Source organism: Ipomoea triloba, chromosome 15 (assembly GCF_003576645.1).
Source record: "Ipomoea triloba cultivar NCNSP0323 chromosome 15, ASM357664v1".
NCBI classification, from domain to species: domain Eukaryota; kingdom Viridiplantae; phylum Streptophyta; class Magnoliopsida; order Solanales; family Convolvulaceae; genus Ipomoea; species Ipomoea triloba.
This window is the reverse complement of record NC_044930.1, coordinates 2,840,551-2,865,418: the sequence shown is the minus strand read 5'-3', so window position 1 is coordinate 2,865,418 and position 24,868 is coordinate 2,840,551. Positions and strand designations below refer to the sequence as shown.

The 24,868-nt window shown below is 35.3% G+C and overlaps 3 protein-coding genes and 1 long non-coding RNA gene across 4 annotated transcripts; all 4 read left to right on the top strand.

Annotated features, from left to right (window-relative positions):
- Positions 1-705: 705 nt before the first annotated feature.
- LOC116007386 (isoleucine N-monooxygenase 1-like) lies at positions 706-2,701 on the top strand. Its single transcript, XM_031248046.1, has 2 exons — positions 706-1,713; positions 1,801-2,701. The coding sequence occupies exons 1-2, from the start codon at positions 736-738 to the stop codon at positions 2,431-2,433; spliced, it is 1,611 nt and encodes a 536-aa protein (XP_031103906.1). The 5' UTR covers positions 706-735; the 3' UTR covers positions 2,434-2,701.
- A 10,263-nt stretch (positions 2,702-12,964) lies between these two features.
- Positions 12,965-15,186, top strand: LOC116006810 (isoleucine N-monooxygenase 1-like). The gene is made up of 2 exons (XM_031247307.1): positions 12,965-13,918; positions 14,447-15,186. Exons 1-2 carry the CDS (start codon positions 12,965-12,967, stop codon positions 15,071-15,073), a joined length of 1,581 nt encoding a protein of 526 aa, XP_031103167.1. The 3' UTR covers positions 15,074-15,186.
- A 5,160-nt stretch (positions 15,187-20,346) lies between these two features.
- On the top strand, positions 20,347-22,274 carry LOC116007596 (tyrosine N-monooxygenase-like). The gene is made up of 2 exons (XM_031248310.1): positions 20,347-21,285; positions 21,449-22,274. The coding sequence occupies exons 1-2, from the start codon at positions 20,353-20,355 to the stop codon at positions 22,073-22,075; spliced, it is 1,560 nt and encodes a 519-aa protein (XP_031104170.1). The 5' UTR covers positions 20,347-20,352; the 3' UTR covers positions 22,076-22,274.
- A 1,129-nt stretch (positions 22,275-23,403) lies between these two features.
- LOC116006911 lies at positions 23,404-24,696 on the top strand. Its single transcript, XR_004095182.1, has 2 exons — positions 23,404-23,595; positions 24,367-24,696. It is a non-coding gene; the product is annotated as an uncharacterized LOC116006911 (long non-coding RNA).
- The last annotated feature ends 172 nt before the right edge of the window (positions 24,697-24,868 follow it).

The window sequence follows — 24,868 nt, the reverse complement described above, 5'->3', positions numbered from 1 at the left end:
CTCCCATACCATTTGTCTTTTTTTTTTTCTTTTTTTTTTTTAATTTGAAAAAATTATTATTATTATTATTATTATTATTATTTTGAAAGAATTATTATTATTTTTATTATTTGAATGAATTATTATTATTATTATTATTTGAAAGAATTATTATTATTATTATTATTATTTTTGAAAGAATTATTATTATTATTTTGAAAGAATTATTATTATTATTATTATTATTATTATTATTATTATTACTACTATTACTACAAGTAACATCTACCACAACATAAGGGCATTTGAGTTATTTTGTCGCTTCTTACCTTTCAGATTCATGTACTCCTATTTCTGCATACCAAATACTGTAATTTCAATTCCTACTTTATTCATTGAATTGCAATTCCACGAATTACAATTTTTTTCTCCCTAATTCCTTCCTCCCAACCAAACGCTCTGTCATGGATATATATTGGTAGTCATGGCCCACAAGATAGAATGAAAGTATCATGTATGTGGCTCTTATTACTTACGTGTTCCGTCGTCCATTCACTCGGTTCGGACCCTACAGGGAAATAGCTAATCCGTATGTCTAAAAAACGACAAAAGTAATGTGCGCAGCCCAAATCTCATCCATGCTTTACAACAAATATAAATAGGGCAAACTACTTCTCCTCACTCCAAGCTACCAACTACAAAGCTCACTACTCACTACTTCACTACTTCTATCTATATAGACACAAAAAAAAAAAAATGGCACCAATCTTTGATATTATGCGCTACCTAAGATTTTCTTCCATATTTCTTTCACTGGCATTTACTGTAATGCTTAGTGTCACAATCCAATGGGTGATTTCCAAAAGAAAGAAGTCGTGTTCATCACTGCCAATTCCTCCGGGGCCGAAACCCTGGCCTCTTGTGGGATCTATCCCGGAGATTCTCCGGAACAAGCCTGCTTTCCGGTGGATACACAATTTCATGGACGAAATGAACACCGAAATAGCATGCATCCGTCTCGGGGGAACTTACGTGATTCCGGTAACTTCCCCGGAGCTGGCATGCGAGTTCCTGAAGAAACAAGACTCCATTTTCTCGTCAAGACCCCGTTGCATGTCCGCGGCTCTTATCAGCAACGGATACTTGAGCTCCCTCTTTCTCCCCTACGGCGAGGAGTGGACCAAAAAGCGGAGAATCCTCACCTCCCACGTGCTTTCTCCGGCCACACAGCATTTGGTTCTAAACAAAAGGGTCGAAGAAGCCGATCATCTCCTCCGTTTTATCTACAACCAGTGCAAGATCTCCGAGGCCAGCGCCATGGGAGCGGTTATTAATGTCCGGACGGCCACACGACACTATTGCGGAAACGTGACTAAAAAAATGTTGTTCAACAAGAGGTACTTTGGCCGTGGGACGGAAGATGGAGGACCCGGTGCCGTAGATGAAGAGCTGGTTAAGGCCGTCTTCACAATTCTTCGTTATCTTTATGGATTGGGCGTGGCCGATTACATTGGGTGGCTGAGCTTATTTGATCTCGACGGCCATAAAAGCATGATCAGGAAAGCTCTGAAAGTCACCAGAAAACACCTGGATACCGAAGTGGATAAGAGGATACAAATGTGGAAAGATGGGACTAAAACTGCCGAAGAAGACATCGTTGATGTTCTTGTTATGCTCAAGGATAATGATGGAAGTCCAATGTTGAGTGATAAAGAGATCAAAATACAAGTTCTGGTAAACTATACGAAATTAATTATTGTAATAAATAGTGTTATAAATACACTCATGCATGCATGCATTAATATTTTTGTGAACGTACAGGAAATAATGATAGCAGCTTTGGACAATCCATCGAATGCGGTGGAATGGGCACTGGCGGAGATGATAAACCAACCAAAACTATTGGAAAAAGCAGTGGAAGAGGTAGACAAGGTGGTGGGGAGGGAGAGGCTTGTTCAGGAATCCGATTTACCTAAGCTAAACTATATAAAAGCCTGTGTTAAAGAAGCCTTTAGACTCCACCCAATCGCACCCTTCACCCCTCCTCATTTGTCCACGGAGGATAGCGTTGTGGGTGGTTACTTCATTCCCAAAGGCAGCCAAGTGATCATTAGCCGGACTGGACTAGGCCGGAATAAAAGAGCCTGGGAGGACCCCCTCAAATTTAAGCCAGAGCGCCACTTCAAGGGTGAGGATGTGGATGTGGATGTGGTCTTAAGTGATTCTGAGTTGAAGATGATGTCATTTAGTGCCGGGAGACGAGGATGCCCGGGAGTGAAGCTAGGTTCTTTGATGTCTGTTATGCTAATGGCTAGGCTTATTCAAGGTTTCACTTGGAGTGTTCCAGCTGACCTGCCATGCATAGACTTGACTGAGTCTAAATATGACCTCTTTCTTGAAAATCCACTCTTTGCACTTGCAAAACCAAGATTGCCTCACCATCTTTACATCTAGTCCATTACTCATCTAGTACAAGGAAAAATATAATAATAATGGTAATAAAGGTGTGTATTTGGAAATAACAAGCCTGTCTAGCTAGCTCAGCTCTTAACTTTGTGGCAGGGGAGCCCTACACAAGTTGGTCGGACAATTGATTTTGTAATTATTAGATGTCAAATTTAATTCTCCGTGAGAGTTGTATATTAGTCTTCTTCATTTGAGCCAATCAACTATGTACAATATAAATTGGTTTACCTTATTGTAGTTCTTTGCCGGTAAGAGTTACAATTTGAGTTTCACCCATGCACACCTTTAAGTAGCAATTGCGGAAGTCAAACTTTTTTTTACATATAGCAAGTATGATCTTACATATAGCAAGTATGATCTAATATAGACAAGCACTTTTGAGTTCTGCTGACTCGGTTACAATGTAGTATCTGTTCATATCTACTTTCTCAACTCGGTTACAATGTAATATATACAAGCACTTAAGTAGCATAAAATCTCAAAATAGCAAAACGCCAAAAGCGTACCTTGCGCCGTCCGCAGTTCAGGTGGTGTATCAATACCTCAACTAGTTCACAGCCACCGAATCAATTCTTCACTATCTTCATACTCATTGAAACTTGGAAGTAATCTATACAAAATGCTATTTGTATAATTTTATAGTTTTTAATGGTCCAATTGTACACTTTTTTATTTGATAATTTAATTGCACCATATATAAAAGTTCAATGATCTATTTAACATTTTTTCATAATAATAATAATAATAATAATAATATTATTATTATTATTATTATTATTATTATTATTATTATTATTATTATTATTATTATTATTATTATGATGATGATGGAGTATTTAAAAAACATTAGTCATCCCTCCCATACACCTCCCTAATAACTTCCCTTCCTCCATCTTCCTTATCCGGTCTTTTCATCAAGGACGAAAATAAATTAGTCATCCGTTGTCAGGTTAAGACTTAAGAGTGATTAAGGTCAACATTATCCCTGCAATTTTAGACACTTTCAATTTGATGTGAGTTTTTTATTTTAAAAGAGTTCATTCCAGCAATGGTCCTCTGACTATGTTGATTTTCCAAAATTAGTCTCCGACTTTTAATTTGGACAATTTAGGTCCCTTGACTTTCAAATTCTTTCCAATGTTGGTCCTTTCGTCTCCCTTGACTTTCAAATTCTTTCCAATGTTGGTCCTTTCGTCACCCTTGACTTTCAAATTCTTTCCAATGTTGGTCCTTTCGTCAACCTTGACTTTCAAATTCTTTCCAATGTTGGTCCTTTCGTCAAATTTTGGTTAAAAATTCTTTCCAATGTTGGTCCTTTCGTCAAATTTTGGTTAAATTGAGGTCAAATTGTTGGTCCTTTCGTCAAATTTTGGTTAAATTGAGGTCAAATTAAGGGGTAAAATTGTCCGTTCACATGTTTAGTGTATTATTACTCGTATTTTTCCTGTCTTATACGCTGTATATATGAATATAATCTCAGTCGAAGTCTCAATCGAAATCATATAATCTCAGTCGATGTCTCTTCGACTGATATTATATTGATATATATAGCGTATAGGACAGAAGAAATACGAGTATACAAGTGAATGTACAATTTTACCCCTTCATTTGACCTCAATTTAACCAAAATTTGACGAAATGACCAACATTAGAAAAAATTTGAAAGTCAGGGGACTTAAATTGTCAAAATTAAAAGTCGGGGACTAATTTTAGAAAATCAACATAGTCGGAGGACCATTGCTGGAATTAACTCATTTTAAAATTTGTTTTTAAATTACCTTTTTAATTTGCTTCTGTTTCAATGAATGCGACAGCAGTACAGTTGTCTTACGTAAGACGTTGGAGCGTAATTTGACAATATAATTAAGGTCCACCACGATGTTCTCAAGGATAGGATTTGTGTGGTAGAGCCATGCTCAATGACGAAACACGTTTGAAATATGTGTGATATTATTTTCTTTAAAAAAAATTAAAACAAATTTCATTTGTGATTTTTGCAGAAAATACATTTTATAAAAATTGTGTATTTTATATTTTTCTTAAGATATAAAAGAAGAAGAGCAAAAAAATGATACAATATCACATTGATTTTACAAGAGATTGTGAAATAGTATTAATTAACTTGGGTCAAAGTTCGCCGTACTTTTAAACTAACTTTTATGGTAGAGTTAAACTTTAACCTTGATTTGCATGTAAGTTCACAATAGCTATCGAGACGTGCGCTTTAAGTAAAATCCGCTTTGTGACCCTAATTAGTAAAAATCACCAAAAGTAAACTAGTATAACTTGCTATAAAAACTAATAAACAATTTTTTTTTGAAAATAATACTTGAAACTTTGAGATTATCAAATTAAATATCTGACTAACATTCAAAGAGGGTTTTTTTTTTTTTTTTTGTTTTTTTGTTTTTTTGTTTTTTCCTTTTTTGTTGAAATAAATCATTCAAAGAGTTTAGTCTTTAACTTGATTGGTGCGCTCAAATGCACTTATACGCTTTTTGATTCTTTGAAGATAAGAACCGTTTTGTAGCTGGGAAGATTTTGCTGGCTAAGCTGAAAGATACCTTGTCTCCCTTAATAAAAAAAATTTAAAATGTCGTTCGATCTCCCCAAAAATTATTCTTTTAAAAATATGAAAATTATATTTCTACTAATTTAATAAAATTAGGTTTATAACGCGAACTAAAAAAATTTAGTCAAATTGTTTATTGAAATGAATGAATGATATTATTTTTATTTTAATATTTTTTTTCTATTTTACTCTCTATTATATCATTTATTTTTTCCAAATACCCTGACATTCCATATATATTTGTTACAAAATACAAGTGATGTGGTACTTTTACAAAGCTTGATAAAAAAAAAAAGCTACTATGTTACTCAACTCTCTGCCGAGCAATCCATCATATATATATATATATATATATATATATATATGTATATATATATATATAACAATGACATTTTTCCAAATTTCTTTAATTTGCTCTTCACTCCAAGGATCAATAACCAACAAGGTTATGGTTTTTTGTCTAATAAGAATAAACGTGGTTAGACACCTTAATGAATTTTGATTGAGTGGAGTAAGCTTGGAATTTCTAATTATATTGTTTGAATGAGCTTAAGATTCGATCTCTCTTAGAATTTTAAAGATTTCTTTTTTCCTTAAAAATGTCTCTCTTTCTAATCTTTGAAGGAGTTCTTTTATAGTAAATTAAAGGAAACTTGTTGCTTCTCAATTTGAAAAAATTCAAATATTTCTTTTGGTTCTCCCTCATAGATAGGTAGCTAGTGTTGGAACCTATATATTTTCATATTTTACGTTGCAAAGCTTGCAACATTGGTTTTACCCCATGTCATTTGACTCATTTCTATGCAAGTATATATTGGGAGTGTTTGGTAATTAAATAACCGTTAGATAATTGTTAGCTGATTGGGTTAATGAGTTTAATTAGTTTATAGTACTGACGGGTTGTAAAAAGATATTTGCTAAATTAACTATTAGCTTATAGTTGATTATATGCAAAATGGCTTTCTCAAAAAGTTAATCGAAAAAATTACTTTGACTAGATCGATTTTTGAATTTTAGCCTTTTGGAGCAATAAGCTATTAAAAAAGTTAATTAACCAACACTTATATTGGTTGTTTAATTAAGTCAAGCAAGTTGGTCGTAGACTTTTTATGTACAAACAAATACCCGGAGTATTCCGGGGTTATCGATCCACAGGGAAGCGGGGTATTAAGCACTAGTTACTAATTAATTCACGAGAAGCTATTCCTACGTTAACAATGTGTATTTATCTATAATTATGAAAACAAAATAAATGAAGCAAGGCAAACGGATTTTTATATACAAGAGATTAAGAGCGGGATTTTTGGAGGTCAAAGTGTTTAATCACCTAGTGCCAATCTAAAGTGAAATAATCATTCGGGTTAAACAAGTGTGGATGATTGCAATCTAAAAGGGAAAGATTACTCTCGTAATTCAATCCCGAAATAAGGTAATTGGAATACTCACTCTCGTGAGCTATTCACAACNTTGGAATACTCACTCTCGTGAGCTATTCACATTAAATCCCTTAATCAACATGTCCTCTCTCGAGGTACAAGAATCAAGTGCAATTGTGGGTGCTCTAAGTCATAGACAAATTTAGCAATGAAACAAGTAATTAGGATCCTTAACTACAAGCATCAAGAAATTAAGCCACAATTACAACACAAGTAATAAACCCAAATAGATATTTCATTCAAGCAATTCAAGAACTAGGCACATAGGTTCATAAACACTTATTAATCCAAAAATCCCAAAGGAAAGCTTAGCCTATCATGGCTAAAATAAATTCAACAACAAACAATTCAAAGGAAGATTTACTAAAGCTTAAAATAGAGAAGAGATGAAGAAATTCTCCCGAATATGTCTTCCAAGCTCTTCTCCTATGAAGAAATTCTCCCGAATATGTCTTCCAAGCTCTTCTCCTCTCTTGTTGTTCTCCCGAATATGTCTTCCAAGCTCTTCTCCTCTCTTGTTGCGGCTTCGAATCTTCTTCCTTGCTCTCCTTTTTGGTCCAAATCCGCAGCCAAGCTTGTTAGGGTTGATAGGAAGTGATGCTTTTATAGTGGGTGGAGAATGGGGGTTGATAGGAAGTGATGCTTTTATAGTGGGTGGAGAATGGGGGGTGATAGGAAGTGATGCTTTTATAGTGGGTGGAGAATGGGGGGGCAAAAATGGCAATTCAAAGAACTGCAAAATCGCAGATCTGCAACTCTCGCCGCAGCGAGAATTAGGCTCGCCGCGGCGAGAGCGTCACTGCCCAAAATTTGGGATTCTCGCCACGGCGAGAATGAAGCTCGCCGCGGCGAGAATCCGCCTGTGACGAAGCTCCAACTTGCAGCCTGATTTTGACCCTTTTCCCTTTTGAATCACACTTTAATGTCTTCATAACAATTGTAGCCCTTGAAGTCTTCTTTCCAATGGTTCAAGAATCACCTCATTTGGATACTCCTAGACTGAGATATGGTCCAATTACTGAGGTGTCGCCATATTTAGCAGGAATTACAACTCTTTGATCTTTTGACCAGTTTTCCTTTTGATCTACACTTTGATGTCTTCATAAGAGTTGTATCCCTTGAAGTCTTCTTTCCAATGGCTCAAGAATCATCTCATTTGGATATTCATAGGAAGAGATATTGTCCGATTACCAAGATGTCGCCATGGTAGCGGGAATTACAACTCTTTGGCTCCTTTGAATTGGCTTTTGCTCCCAAATAGTTCTAATGCACTTCTAAACACATCAAAAACATCTAAACCAAGCATTATACCATTTAAAATATGAAAACAAGGAAATAAACATTGGACACAACATTTTATCACACAATTAACTATAAAACCTACATAAAAACACAAGTAAAATAGGTACAAATGAGAGTGTATCACAAGTAATAGTAGTTAAATAAGTAAAAATTGACTGATAAACTAATTATTTTACCAAACAACGTCATTAACTTTTTTCTAGAAAAGCTTGGCATCTTGTTGACCTTTTCATCTTGTAACGTTGTCAAGATTATATGCATCGACTTAAGAATTGTGCCCATTAGATTATATTTTTCAGTAAATACTAGATTTATTAATTGGCTAACAAAATAATAATTTACCTTTTAGCCATCAAATTTAGTAGAAATGAATCAAAATAAATAATGATAAACTAAATTAAGCATTTAAACACAATTATTGAGGTTGATAGTAAAATTAAGTGGAATTATCAATTAAAAAGTGAAAACTAACTCTAAAATCATTGGATAACATAAAATATCGACACGCACAACTCATTTCTAAGGATTTAAAGTAAAACATTATATGCATTTCGATCACATACTTTTCTAATTTACAAGAAAATCCGACCTTTAACCAGTAAAAGATTACAGAAATTTAAGGTTAATAATAAACAACTATTGCATTTGATAATTGAACTTAGAGCCTTGTGGTTATCAAATCAATTGTAAGTCCTAGCAACTCGGTTACATACTTCTGGTAATTATTCCCCATGTTTAATTTTTAGTTTTTCTTTTCTTTTCTTCTTTCATTTTGTATTTACCTTTTTAAATAATTTGCTTCTGTTTTTCTATTGTTGGCATTTTGTTTTTTTTTTTTTGTTTGGATTAATGAATAAACCCCACCCCTAACTATGTGAGTAGTGAGTAAACCTTCGCCCTATGACCCTAGCCAGCAAAGGACTACAAGGAGGTAAACTAGCCTATGTTCTTTTTCAATATATGAAAGCAACAGCAGTACAACGTAAGATGTTGGAGAGTAATCTGGCAATATAATTAAGGTCCACCATGGTATTCTCCAGGCTAGGATTTGTGTGGTAGAGCCATGCTCAATGACGAAACACGTTTGAAATATATATGTGTGTGATATTATTTTCTTTAAAAAAATTTAAACAAATTTTATTTGTGATTTTGCAGAATGTAATATCACATTGATTTCACAAGAGATTGTGAAATAGTATTAACTTGGGCCAAAGTTCACCTTTAAACTAATATAACTTGTTATAAAAACTAATAAATTATTTTTACGAGAATCATACTTTAAACTTTGTAATTATCAAACTAAATGTCTGACTAACCTTAGAAGACTAGTCTTTAACTTGATTGGTGCGCTCAATTGCACTTATACGCTTTTTGATTCTTTGAAGATAAGAACGTTTTGTAGCTGGGAAGATTTTGCTGGCTAAGCTGAAAGAAACCTTGTCTCCCTTAATAAAACAATTTTTTAAATGTCGTTATCCCCAAATATTATTCTTTTGAAAATGTGAAAATTATATTTCTACTAATCTAATAAAGCCAATGTTGGTCAAAAAAATAAAAAATAAAGCCAATAAAGTTATGCTTAGCTTATAAGTTATAACACGAACTAAAAAATATTAGTCAAATTATTTGTTGAAATGAATGGTTCATGTTATTTTGATTTTTTTTTTCATACTTACCCTCTATTACATCATTTACATTTCCTAAAAACAATTGCATTCTGTCTGTGTAAACTTTAGTAACGGAATATTGTGTTAACTATTTATTATTTTTAATTTACTCATTGATTTACATAAGGAAGTTCGAACCACATTTTAATCATAGATATTCTATTAAATATTTATTATTCTTAATTTACTCATCAATTTTCATATGGAAGGTTTTAGGTTCGAACACCATTCAAATCAGAGTAGACATAAATGTTGAACATATACTATGAATATGTTGGTAGTGTATTGATTCTTTATCTTTAAGATGAGAACCACTTTCTCTTGGCTGTGGTGCAAGATACTTGGTCTCCTTAAATGAAAGAAATGTCTTTATACCCAAGAATGTGACAACAAAAGAATTGTTAAAATGTCTAATGAGTGTACAATTCAATACTTGGGGTCTCCTTTAATGAAAGAAATATCGTTATACCCAAGAACATGACAACAAAAGAATTGTTAAAATCCACATACATAATTATCACTATTAGTCTCCTTAAGTGGCTGAATCAGCAACCAAATCTCATAATACTAAAGCACTAATAATAAAATGCAGTAATCATCATTCAATGAATTTGCCCCATTATAGAGTTCATTGAAAGGGACGACACAAATACAAGATGCAGTATCAGTATTGTAGTTATTCACGTAAATAACACATATGTTTAATCCTTTAAAACATATCGATACGTACTGTAATTTACATATCCATATAATATGATGTTGTAGTAAGCTACGTAACAAGCTATTGATTTGCATAATCATATACGAAAAACATATGTTTTTCAATCTAGCTATGATACCACATGTAAGATAAACCCTAAGAATACAGGATCTACAGGACACAAGGAATTTCATATATAATGCTTAGTTAACGTTTAATGAACCCTGGCGACCCGAAAAGCATCTCGGAAGATGACTCGGGTTGAGGGCGACCCCAACCCTGGGCGGCCTCGGTTGGAGAGGAAGCCTCGGCCTAGGTAGGCCTCGTCCAAGTGCCGCCTCAGTTGGAGGCAGCCTCGGCATGGGCGACATCTGCCTGCCTAGGGTGGCCTCGGCGAGAGGCAGCCTCAAGGTAGCCTCGGCGGGAGGTGGCGTCAGGGTGGCCTGGGTGATAGGTGGCCTCGACAAGGGTAGCCCCGACCCACCTTGCGCGCTACACACGTGGACTCGGTCAACAAGGTAGTTATGATCAACTCCCCTTTTTAGGGGCGGTTAGGAGGCTTCATAGTATAAAATGACTCATTAATTGTCTTGTTAGGACATGTTGTTTTGCATTTACTTTCTTGTTTTATCGCTTTGATCTTTATCTTGTGTTTGTTATAGAATTCTTTGTTGATTATGAATCTTATGCTATTTTCATTATGTTTATCTGTGATTAGTTTTCATTGAAAGGAGGTAGGGGTGTAGGCTAGGTATTTGATCGACAATTTTGAATTAGTTAAGGCAAGTTGAGACATGACTTTGATGTTGTTGATTGACATGATTATTCGAGTCCCGATTAGGGAGTGACAACCTAGTCTAAGTTCGAGGAGTTGATCAATCATGTTTCCCCTTTGAGAAAGGGAAGTGTTTGATGAAATGCCTCTTAGACATTCTTGAGTCATGAGAATGTCCTTGAATGTTCTAGGAGTGTGGGATGACATTGAGAAAGGCTTCCCTATTGCTATATGACATCTATCATCTTTTGGTTCCCAATTTAGTTTCAGTATCTTGACCTACCTTTAGTTCATATCTACTTCCACATTCTTATCATTTTTTTTTCATTATAGTGTGTTGTTTGATATTATGTTTGTATCCAAATCAACCCTTCAATTTGGCTAGATTATATTTCCACGAGGAACATTAGTATATATCTTATGTTTGGAACACTAAAGCTTTGCTTCTATTCAGTGTGAGGATACCTCTTACAGATCCACTCACCCAAAAAACTTACACTACCACTGGCTGTAGTGTACGATACCTGCTCTCCTTTAATGGATGAAATCTCGTTATCCCAGACCCAAGAACGTGACAACAGAAGAATTGTTAAAATGTCAAATTATCTGCTCTCCACTGCATGCAACAAAGCTGTGGTCAGACGCATACTACGTGTGTATATGTCTTCGTGCACTGCATGCAACAAAGCTGGGGTCAGACGCGTACTACGTGTATGTCTCCCGCTTGGAGTTTGCACGTATATATTTTAAGAAAAAAGAATCATGTTAGCGTTTAATCGATATACAAAAAATACAATTAAATCATTTAACTTTAAACAAGATCTTGTGGTCTAATAGCACCAAATTGTACTCCTATATATATGAGGTTGTGGGTTCAAATCTTAGTTGGGGAGGAGCCAATAGTATTCGAAAAAAGACACAAAAAGTACATTTTTAATATATTAAATGTACATTATTTGTATATTGAATGTATATTATACAATATAATGTATATTCAATACACAAATAATGTACATTTTTAATATATTAAAAATACATTATTTTTATACTGAATGTACATTATTTGATAATATGATTTACACAACTGTGTAGACCATAGTTCACACAATAATGATTGCTAATTGAGACCATCGGCTTCTAAAACAAGACCAAAGAAGGAAGCGTACTCCCATTGGTTTTCTTAATTTATTAATTTATTTGTTTTTAAATTGTGATGTTTGTTGAAATTAATTTAACTTATTAAATCTTGTCAGTTTTAGAATATATATATATATAACGGATCATTTATTGTGATTTAATTTAAATTACAAATTTTATCAGTTTTGGACTTATCTTATACGGAGTAGTTACCAAGTTGATACCTAAAATGTTTAGTTGCGGTTGCCCTGATCTAAGTACAATATTAGCTCTTTTAACCATGTGATAGTATTAGGTGGTTATAAAATGTAGTTGATAAATTAATTGTTTACTCTTAACTGATTAATTAAATGTAAAATGATTTAAAATAACATTTATAACAATAATAGTTAAAAATAACACAAAATAAATAATCCTCAATAATAATAATAATAAAATACAAAAAAAAAAAAAAACATTGGGGAACCACTCTCCTTTGTGATGTGGGATCATCACATTGAAAATTTACATAGAGGAACTCAAGGCTCATCTTCCTTAGATAATTGCCCCATCTAATGTTTTCACATTGGATGGGCAACAAAAGTGGAGTCCGGGGCTCTTTTTCTTGAGCTTCTTTCAAAATGTAGTTAATTGTTTTTTAATGTTTCTCAAAAAGTTCAATCCCCAAATCTACTTAAAATAGCTTTTAAGATTTCAGCATTTTGATTTGACTTTAATTTGTGATCCTCTAGCTCGAATTACATGAGTATTTTTGACATGTACAGACATTGCAGAGTAATTGGATGTTAGCTACTATATTGTGTTAACTAATATACATACTACGTACTTTTTTACACATTCAACATCTATAAATAGAGCAAACTGCATGTGCTTTTACTCCAAGGCAACAAGTAGCAAACTCACTAACTGATAAGTGATAAGCTCACAAAAATGGCAGCCATCTATGATATTATGGTGTATTATAGATTTCCTTCACTCTTTCTTCCATTAATACTTCTTGTAATCCTTAGAATCACAAGGCAATGGCTAACTAACATAAGAAAGAAATCGCTGCCAATTCCTCCGGGGCCAAAACCTTGGCCCCTCGTCGGATCTCTCCCGGAGATTTTCCGATCAGGAAAGCCTGCATTCCGGTGGATACACAACTTGATGGACGAAATGAACACTGAAATCGCATGCATCCGTCTGGGGGGCACTGACGTCATTCCCGTCACTTCCCCGGAGCTCGCTCGCGAGTTCCTAAAGAAACAAGACTCCATTTTCTCGTCAAGACCACTTTGCATGTCCGCGGGTCTTATCAGCAACGGATTCTTGACCTCCGTCTTTCTCCCCTACGGCCAACAATGGACGAAAATGCGAAGAATTCTCACCTCCCACGTGCTTTCCCCGGCCAGACAGCATTGGCTTCACGATAACAGGGTAGAAGAAGCCAATCATCTCCTTCGTTACATCTACAATCAGTGCAGCAAGGGAGCGGCTGTTAATGTGCGAACGGCCACACAACACTATTGCGGAAATGTGACTAAGAAGATGTTATTCAACAAGAGGTACTTTGGCAGTGGGACGGAAGATGGAGGACCCGGTGCCGTGGATGAAGAGCTGCTTGAAGCGGTGTTCACAATTCTTCGCTATCTCTATGGAATTGGAGTCTCTGACTACATTCCGTGGCTGAGTATATTTGATATCGACGGCCATAAAAGCATCATCATGAAAGCTCTGGCGGTAATGAGAAAACACCTTGATACCCAAGTGGACGAGAGGGTACAAATGTGGAAAGATGGGACCAAAACTGTGGAAGAGGACATTCTTGATGTTCTTCTTATGCTCAAGGATAATGCTGGAAGACCAATGTTGAATGATACAGAGATCAAAACACAACTTCTGGTACGTAAAACGTACCGGTATTATATATATATATATATATATATATATATACTTCATCTCAAATGCCACTGTATGGTGGTGCGGCCACTTAAAAAGACACCAATAGTGTTAACAAAAGTACCAATAGTGTTACGAAAATCACAACAATAAAATTCACAAATACACTACAAAGGGCACAACACACCCAAAAATATGCATCATACCTCCCACACCTAATTGTGTATTTCTGAACGTTGTGTGGTGCGTTTATGCATACCTAGAGGTGCATTTTTGGTGATGTGTATCTAATGGTGCGTTTCTTGGTATATTTTTACATTTTTTGTTGTGCGTTTCCTAACACTAATGGTGTATATTTGCATAACTATTGGTGCAGTCGCACTGACGGCTGGCACGTTAAGGGGCGGCCCCACCTGAAATAAGTTCTATATATATATGTGCCTATTTTTATGTTTTTTTTTTCCTACTGGTTTAAAATGTAATATAACAATAATGCATGCATGTTTTTTTGTCAAATGTAATATATCACAGGAAATAATGATAGCAACTATAGATAATCCATCGAATGCTGTGGAATGGGCACTGGCAGAGATGATAAACCAACCAAAACTATTGAAAAAAGCAGTGGAAGAGGTAGACAAGGTGGTGGGGAAGGAGAGACTTGTTGAGGAATCTGATTTACCTAAGCTAAACTATATAAAGGCCTGTGTTAAAGAAGGTTTTAGGCTCCACCCAATTGCACCCTTCACCCCTCCTCATATGTCCATGGCGGACACCGTGGTAGGTGGCTACTTCATTCCCAAGGGCAGCCAAGTGCTCATCAGTCGCATTGGGCTTGGCCGGAACAAAAGGGCTTGGGAGGACCCCCTCAAATTTAAGCCAGAGCGTCACTTAAAGGAAGATGGTGGGGAAGTGGTCTTAACCGACTCGGAGCTGAAGATGTTGTCATTTAGTGCCGGGAGACGAGGTTGTCCTGGTGTGAGGTTAGGTTCTTTGATGTCTGCAATGCTGATGGCTAGGCTTGTTCAAGGCTTCACTTGGAGTGTTCCAGCTGACCTGCCATGCATAGACTTAACCGAGTCTAAACATGACCTCTTTCTTGAAAATTCGCTCTTTGCACTTGCAAAACCGCGATTGTCTGAAAATCTCTACAAGTAGCTAGCTAGCCATTTAGTCATGTACTAAAGCTCATATGTTATGCTAAGCTTGTTATAATTCAGTTTCAGTGTAGTATTTCTTCCAAATAATAATAATAATAATAATTCAGTGTATTATTTCTTCCAAAAAAAATAATTACAGTGTAGTATGAATTTGTAATGTATTTTATAGTTCTAATAGTCCCAGAGCAATAAATAAGCAACTCAGTTACTCCCCTAGTAGATTGGAACTCGACACTCCTAACACCGGTGTTAACTCCATTTTCTTCGAACATGGCCTCAGTCCAATTGACCCGGAGGTTGGGCATTATTGGTCGAGCATCAAAATACAAATCATGTTATGTTGCAAAACATTGAAATTGGAATCAAATACTTCATCATTATTGTAATGATTTTAAATAGAAGAAGTCTTTTTGTTTGAGAGTAAATAAAAATTAAAATCAAAATAAATTAATTAAATTAAAGTAATATATAAAATATATAATGCACATATATACACATATGTATATGTGTTTATATAATAAATAAATTAAATAGAAATAAACAAATATATTAAATATATAATACATATATAAGCACATACATATATGTTTTTATATAATAATGTTCAATTCCATATTGAATAATATGATAGGCTGATAGTAAAAGTAAATAAACAAACATGGTAATAATAAACACTAGTACAAAATGAGAAATATGCGTCTGAAGTAAATGACAATCTATGTCTGCTCTACTTCAGACGGATATGCAAGAGAAGTAGATTGGTTGAACAATTTGCGTTTGAAGTAACATCGGGCGCAGATTGTCCTTCTTTTTTAAAAAATACAATATGCGGGCTGCGTACTACGATGGAGACTAGCAGGCGGCAACCTCTGCTGTACGGAGAACACCGACACCTCTGTTGTATGCACGATCGAGCGGTGACGATGACAGTGAAGATGGGGACGATGGAATTGAGAATGTTGGGTGGGGAATTGACGTTGGGGAAGACGATGGATATGGGGAAAGAATTAAATTAATTTGGGTAAAGAAACCCTAACTATTTCCGTCAGTCCGGTATATATTATTAATACCGGACGCAGATTAACTTTTATTTAATAATAATAATAAAAAAAGTATATGACTATTTGTGTAGGACTTCGGACGCAGATAGTCTATTGTTTTTTTGAAAAAAAAAATTAAATATCAAACTTTTAGTTACAAAATTGCCATTGTGTCACTTTACGAGTCTATTGTTTAAACACCAGACATAAATTATCTCATTTTTATGGTGATTTTTGTACTAGTGAAGTATCAAATTCGATACCCGATCTAGCTATTGAAATAGTGAAAATAATTAAAGCCACTTGACTAAGTGTTCTAATGGATGGCGATTCGGTGATGTTTTTTTTTTTGTTTTTTTTTTTGTTTTTTTGAAAAAATGGGTAAGGGCAGCATTTTATATTGTCCTTTCTAAAAAATAGTACGTAGTTGACATGTTCAATTAATCATGTCCACCCACCTGCCAGCAGCCTAGACTCAATCGTTATATCGTGGACCGGACTCTGGTCCGAAACGATGTCGTTTTGATGTTAGCGGACGCGAATGACTCCAGGTAATTCATTATTTATAATACACATAATTATTATCTAGAATACACAGAACGTTTGTCCAGAATACACAGAATATTGACACAAAATACACAGAATTCATCCTCATAACATTCAAATGTACAAACACATCACAATTTGTGTTAATAACATGAATACACAGAATATTGACACAAAATACACAGAACTCATCCTCCTAAACATTCAAATGCACAAACACATCACAGCATATGTTACTAACATGAATACACAGAACGATTGCCTAGAATACACAGAATGATTGCCTACAACACACAGAACAATTACCTAGAATACACAGAACTCATTTTGGTACGGAATGCACAATATATTGTGCACCGTGGTCCACGATATAAATTGCCCATGTATAGAGTTTGAACCTCAATCACTTCTTTTTCTGCAGATTCCAGTTTAACCATACAATCTTTCACCGTACCCCATTCTGGCCGAATTGTGAATTTGTGATTAGGCCCATACGCCAGGACTCAATCAATAATTAAGATCGACCTTGGGATTCTCGAATTCTCCAAGCTAGGATTTGTGTGGTAGAGACATGCTCAATGAAGAAACACGTTTGAAATATGTGTTTGATATTTTCATTAAAATAAAATTCATTTGTTATTCTTTGGAAGATGAATGCTTTGTTAATTTGCACCACTTTCTCAATTTGTCTACATTCGATACTTGATAGTCCCAAGTCTTACAATCTTTGTTTTTGAATTGACTATTCAATATATATATTTATGGCCACAAAAGATTTGGGGGTCCTGTGAGATTACCCTGACATGACCAGGGTCAACACTAGCTTGACTAAAAGAAGAAAAAAAAAATTCCTAATGCATAGTATGCACCACTCATTTTATTTTTTATCTTTCTTCTTAAATATTAATATACAAAAGGGGAAAAAGTTTAAATGTCAATAAATTATTATAAAAAGGTTCAATTGACAAAAGAGTACAATAATTGACTCCCTATACCTCTTTCTTTTTCAAACTTGTAAATGTAGAAATATTTTAATAAATCTTGACATCAAACCATGTTACAAATGTAATCTTTAATACTGAAAATAGTATCTATGATATTATTCTTCCACATAATAGGAACAAATATAAACCAATTACTTATTTATTCACTGACTATATATAAGTCTTTGATCTCTAATGTCTTGCAAATATTTTAAAACGCAACTTTCTTTAAGGTCATTTAATGTTGATTCCTAACATTAATGTCACATCATACGTTTATGTAAATGATCACAGTTGTGTAAACCTGTCTCACGAATCTTTATTTGTGAGACGAGTCGGGTCGGGTCGAAACAACATGCAAATGTCATACTTATATGCTCAAATATAATACTAATCAAGAATACAATTTTTGCTATTTATAAGAGAAAAAGTATTACATTTTTCATAATAAGTAATAGGGATGGCAATTCTACCCGCACCCAATGGGTTCCCCGCATCCCCGCCCCTATGGGTTTTCAAATACCCGCACAATATGGGTAATGGGTGCGGGTATGGGGGGAATTTTTTATACCTGCGCGGGTATGGGGGCAGGTGCGGGGGGAAGTATCCCCGCCCCGCACCCGCACTTATATATATATATATATATACATACTTGTGTTATTTTAATTTATTTATTATATAAGTTTATGTATCTTTTATAATTAAAAATACATAATGAATTAAACTTCTTTATATGTTAGTGACTTAGGGATTCAATTGAATTATCATCTTATTATCTTAGTGTTTTGTGTATGAATATTGAAAATGAACAACACAAATAACATAATGAGCAAACACTTAATACAATTTATTATACCAACCCAATTTTAGTTCCAATTAATGAGTAACGTCATTGACTCTTATTAAATTTTAGAGTTATGTTCAAACTTATAAAAAGAATCCATGTGATAATTAGAATTATAATATAAAATTTTTATTAGATTTAAATCTAATTTAATAATTAGAGTTGCGGGTTGGGTAGTACCCGCACCCGCAAAATCCCCACGGGGGCGGGGATGGGGTAGGAAATTCATTACCCGCGCGGGTGCGGGTGCGGGTAGTGGGTAGGGAATGCGGGTGCGGGGGCGGGGGCTATATCCCCCGCACCCACCCCGCCCCATTGCCATTCCTAATATGTAATGTTGACAAGTGCACCTTACTTATAAGGAAAAATATAATACTTTTGAGGAAAAATGTAATACTTTAAAATCAAAATGTAAAAAATATTATATTTTCCCTTAAAAAGTATATATTACATTTACCATTAAAAGTAACAAAAATTTTATTCCTGATTAGTATTACATTTGAACATATAAGTATGACATTTATGCGTATAAGTACTACATTTGCATATTGACCCGACCCAACCCAACCCGTCTTACGGTTAGACGGTCTCACACAAGTTTTCGTCTCATGTAAAACATTATCAAAACAATGTTGAATTCTCCTTATCCTTACTTTCTTAATTTAATTTTTTTTTTTTAAAATTTCACGTATAATTTTTTTTCCACATAATAATATGCTGCCTCATCGATCAGATGTTTACAAGGAGTTGTATGAGGCAATTGGTTATTTTATTTGAAGTGCATTGCATATTTGCATGATTTAAAAATGTTTAACGGTTGAGTTGCATTTTATTTCCACATAATCATTATGCGGTTTATGCCCCACGATAAAAACTTGAGTTACACAAAAATAAATAAATAAATAAAAATCCATGGTGCTGCGCCATGCATGCCATGCCGATGCCGACACAAGCCGTTTGCCATCGTTACCCCGAAAGTTAAGTCTGTGGCCATTAAACCAAAGGGTTAACACCTCTAGTCGTTTCTCAAGTTGTGTGTATTTTTTAAAATGTTAAGCACGTTTCTCAATAGCTTCTGCACGTGACGCTGCAAATCTGCAATTTTAGTACGTTTAAGCTGACCCACAATCTCTTCCTAAAAAAAGAAATTTAGCATATATACCCGGAATAACTCTTATCGTGATTTATATTAATTTGCTGCATTATACTGCACAATTTGGTAAGATAATTTGTAAAATTGTTTTCCCAAATCAAATAGCTTTCTGCAAAGAAGATAAGGAAATTTAGCATTTATATGGGAAATAACTCTTATCATGATTGTGAAAGACCTTGTGGTCAAGCGGGCATAGCTGTGACCCTCGTACATAAGAGATCATACGTTCAATCCCATTACAACACTCATATTATTGTTATTATTATGAAACAGACAGACAAACAATGGGGAGCCACTCTCCTTTGTGATGTGGGATCACCATCACATCGAAAATTTAAATAGAGGGACCTCTCTTCCTTAGATAAGTGCCCATATGATGTTCTCATATTGGATGGGCAACATAAGTGGAGCCCAAGGCTCTTTTCTTTCTTTAGAAATTTAGTTTAATTTTTGTAATAGTTCTCAAAAAGGTCAATCCCAAACTCTGTTCTGCTCAAAACAGCCTTTACATTTCAGCAATTTTGATTTGATCGACTTTGTCATCCCTCTAGTTCGAATTACATTAGTATTTCTGACATGTAAATAATATTTGAGTAAGGTGGGAGGGAGTAATTGGATGTTAGCTACTATAAATAGGGCAAACTCACTCACTGATAAGTGATAAGCTACTTTAGTAAAAAGCTCACAAAAATGGCAACCATCTCTGATATTATGGTCTATCTTAGATTTCCTTCACTCTTTCTTCCATTAATACTTCTTGTAATGCTTAGAATCACAAGGCAATGGCTAACTACCAGAAGAAAGAAATCGCTGCCGATTCCTCCGGGGCCGAAACCTTGGCCACTCGTCGGATCTTTCCCGGAGATTTTCCGAGGAAAGCCTGCATTCCGGTGGATACACAATTTCATGGACGAAATGGACACTGAAATCGCATGCTTCCGTCTCGGGGGCACTAACGTGATTCCGGTGACTTCCCCGGAGCTCGCTCGCGAGTTCCTTAAGAAGCAAGACTCGGTTTTCTCGTCCAGGCCCGTTTGCATGTCCGCGGATCTTATCAGCAACGGATACTTATCGTCCATCTTTCTCCCCACTGGCGATCAATGGGCCAAAATGAGAAGAGTTCTCCACTCCCACGTGCTTTCTCCGGCGACCCTTCACTGGCTTCACGATAAAAGGGTGGAAGAAGCCAATAACCTCGTTAAATACATCTACCATCACTGCAACATCTCCGGTACCGGCGACAAGCATGTTATTGTTAACGTCCGGACTGTCACACGGCAGTACTGTGGAAATGTCATTAGCAAGATGGTACTCAACAAGAGATTCTTCGGCAACGGAATGGAAGAACAAGAAGAAGAGCTCCTTAAGTCCCTCTTTGCACTTCTTCAAACTCTCTACGGATTGGGAATTTCTGATTATATCCCATGGCTGAGTATATTCGATATCGGTGGCCATAAAAGTACCATCAAGAAAGCTTTGTCAGTAATGAGAAAACACCTTGATTCCGAAGTGGACAAGAGGGTGCAAATGTGGAAAGATGGGACTAAAACTGTAGAAGAAGACATCCTCGATGTTCTTGTTATGCTCAAGGATAATGTTGGAAGACCTTTGTTGAGTGATGCAGAGATCAAAACACAAGTTCTGGTAAGTAGAATTAGCTAATTTTATGATAATCATAAAGCTAGCTCAATGAATGAATTGAAACCAAGTCTATTGCCACTTTTTCATGCTAGCAAACTTAATTCTTTCTATAGGTGGTTTAAAATCTGGTCTAAAAGCACATGTTTTTTTTTTTTGTTAAAAAAAGGAAATGATGCTAGCAACTACGGATAATCCATCAAATGCTGTGGAATGGGCACTGGCGGAGATGATAAACCAACCAAAACTACTGGAAAAGGCGGTGAAAGAGATAGACAGCGTGGTTGGGAGGGAGAGGCTAGTGGAGGAATCCGATTTGCCTAATCTAAACTACGTCAAGGCGTGTATTAAAGAGGCCTTCCGCCTCCACCCAGTGGCGCCGTTCAACATCCCCCATGTGGCCGTGGCAGACACCGCGGTGGGTGGCTACTCCATTCCCAACGGCAGTCAAGTGCTCCTTAGCCGCGTCGGGCTTGGCCGGAATGCAAGAGCTTGGGAGGAGCCTCTCATGTTTAAGCCGGAGCGCCACCTCAATGAGGACGGTGGAGAAGTGAATTTAAATGACTCGGAGTTGAAGATGTTGGTGTTTAGTACTGGGAGACGAGGATGTCCGGCTGTTAAACTAGGCTCTTTGATGACTACAATGTTGATGGCTAGGCTTCTTCAAGGGTTCACTTGGGATGTCCCTCCTACCTTGCCATGCATAAGGTTAACCGAGTCTAAACACGATCTCTTTCTTGAAACCCCACTCTTTGCACTTGTGGAACCTAGATTGCCTGAGAATCTCTACTTATAGTCATCAATTACATAAAAAATTAATTTCCCACCCTTGCTTTCTACTTCATAGTTGTCTTGAAATGATGGGTATCTATCTTGTTTAAGTTGATCTATCAATTGGGTGACAAAAGAAACATAACTAATAGTCATTACCTGACGGTATGTATTGTGTAAGCTCCATTTTTGTGTAATATATAGCATGTAAATAATCATACAAGAGATGGATATTGTTAGGACAGAGGCTGATAACTTTCCAAGTGCAGCAATTGGTGGTTAAGAGATTTGTTGGGCTGAAGCTGGTAAAGTGCCAAGACTCTCTCAACAATGTGAGAGCTATATATAAAGAAATAAAGTTACATCATTGCTACAAGCTATAATTTTTTTAATGTAGTGGTAAGTCCTTGATCCTAACATATATTTTATATGATTAACCCAATGCAAAAACTTAATAGAAGAGATCGCTTTAGAAAAATAACTCACATGCATGCCAATAAGAATTATCCTTGTTTACTTATTTATGAATGCATGCAATGGTCAGGAACGTAGAATTTGGATACTACTGAATAAAAATTCTACGGTCTTAATTTCCCATAAAGGATGCAACAATATATTATATATCTTGAATAATGGCACCATTTGGCTCTCCAAATTAGAGATTACAGGTTGAAACTCTAGTGGAAGCATTGACTGTATCTGTATTTCAAAGATACTACATTGTAATATAGTCAGTAGTACTCAAAAAATAATTTGAAAAAGACACTTGTGTTAGAGTTGTCATTAACAATTGGGCGATTAGATAAGATTAAGGACACCTGTGCCAGCAGTGTCATTCACAATTGGTTGATTTGATAAGAATAATGATATCTCTAGAATTAATGTGTGGTGGCTCTACGCTTGACAAACCAAACAAAAATCTTTTAAATGGATAACATGCTTAAATTTCTTGATATTATCTACACTACATAATATATACTCTTCTAGCAGGGTCTAAATGTATCGATTCAATAAGAGAAACTTCATTTAAATTATTTAAGATTCAATTTATCTTATAATATTTACTAAGTAACTTGTGCTTAAATAGTATCTCTATAACTCTCCTTGAGTGAAAGTCACAGAATTCAACCTCGTCATCACATTATTTAGATGTTGGCTAGCAAATCGGCCAGCAAGGCATGCACCAGCTGTGACATGATGGGGAGCATAACAAGTACAGACAATGATCAAAGTTGGGTTTTTTTTTAAAATTTTTAAAAAAATTTTTTTTTTTAATAAGAGTATTGTTTGTATATATATATATATATGTGGTAAAAAAATGGCCACATGCTAAGAGTTTGGAAGCTTGGCAACTGTTCCTTTGAGCTAACCTTGCAGTATTATATGGATTTGAGAAGGATGTTAATTTTATGGAGTTAGTTGCCTGCACTTCTTCTTCTGCATTTCCATAATCTTCTTCTGCTGCTGCAATTTGGTTGTATCCTTCAAATCTGTGGACTCTCTGCCAGGCTATTCCGGCAATCTTCCCTTCAAGCTCGAGACTGGGTGAGTGTCTTACCACACATGTTTTATTCGTTTATTTATTTGAGAATAAGAAAATTTTACTATGTTGTGATTATGATATTTGCATAGACTTAATAACGTAAATATCAATGAACAGTTTGTTTAATAATTGAGGCGCAATAATCTCGCAATACGGTCCAATCATAATCATGTCAAACAATATTCAGTGGCATATATGGGTGATATGGGACGTGTTTGGCTCTTTGAAGCCCAGTTTGGTCAGAATTAGGGACTCAATATGAGGTAGTACCTAGAGGCTAGAGCATTACAAGTTAGAACATGCCATATTAGGGAACTAGCCCTCCTCCTATTAGATGGATGGGGCTAGAAAACAAAAAAAAATCATATAAAAAATGTGTTTTTACATTAAATAGGTATGCAATAATTGTTTTTTTTGTACTACTAACTCTGTTACCATGTAAGAGTCAACAGTTGACTCCACTGAGACTCAAACCCACTCCCTTTCATGTGAGAGTATAAATCGGGTGCCACTAAACCACAAGTTATTTGGTTGTAATAATTGTTCTTAAACATAAAAAAACTTAACAATTTATAATTTCAACAATGACTTGTAAAATTCAATGTTCTTGTGGACCGTTAAATACAACAAAGGATCCCTTAAGCCTGATGTAATCAACTATTGTTTTAATTGTTTCCACTTAAATAATATTATTTAGTTACTTAATTTAACCTGAACTATACCCAGAATAAAAAACCCAACTTTATGCATTCATTTTGTTTCTATTTGTGTAGGTACATTGATGTTGGGGAATATGAGGATGTGCAACCATTCTACAAGAACTTAGTTGAGTCTGCAAAGAATGCTGCAAAAGACCCTTTGATGCTTTGGTTAACCGGTGGCCTTGAGTGTTCCGCCCTCTCTAACCTTGCCTACGAAAATAAAAACCTATTGAAGCACAAAGAAAGAGTCAATAACGCCTCTACTAAGATGCCACAACAAAGCCGCTTGACCACAAGGACTTTGGATATACAGCAATGTATTATCTTGAGCATTGTCTATTTATTGCCATACAATATAAAGAAAAACTTCTTATTTTGAATAAAAACAAAAATCGAAAAGGACTTTTGTGCTAGCGGTGTCGGTCACAAGAGGGTGATTTGGTAAGATTAATAATGATATTTCTATTAGCTTGCCCTAAAAGGATTAATGATATTTCTCCGAGCAAAAATGCGTGGTGGCTCTACGCAATAAGAAATAAAGTGTTTGTTACATGTAAAGGAAAGTGCAATACTT

Coding starts and splice junctions, on each gene's coding strand:
- LOC116007386 (XM_031248046.1), top strand. CDS start 736: ATGGCACCAATCTTTGATATTATGCGCTACCTAAGATTTTCTTCCATA. Junction 1,714..1,800: donor AGATCAAAATACAAGTTCTG/GTAAACTATACG, acceptor GTGAACGTACAG/GAAATAATGATAGCAGCTTT.
- LOC116006810 (XM_031247307.1), top strand. CDS start 12,965: ATGGCAGCCATCTATGATATTATGGTGTATTATAGATTTCCTTCACTC. Junction 13,919..14,446: donor AGATCAAAACACAACTTCTG/GTACGTAAAACG, acceptor AATATATCACAG/GAAATAATGATAGCAACTAT.
- LOC116007596 (XM_031248310.1), top strand. CDS start 20,353: ATGGTCTATCTTAGATTTCCTTCACTCTTTCTTCCATTAATACTTCTT. Junction 21,286..21,448: donor AGATCAAAACACAAGTTCTG/GTAAGTAGAATT, acceptor TGTTAAAAAAAG/GAAATGATGCTAGCAACTAC.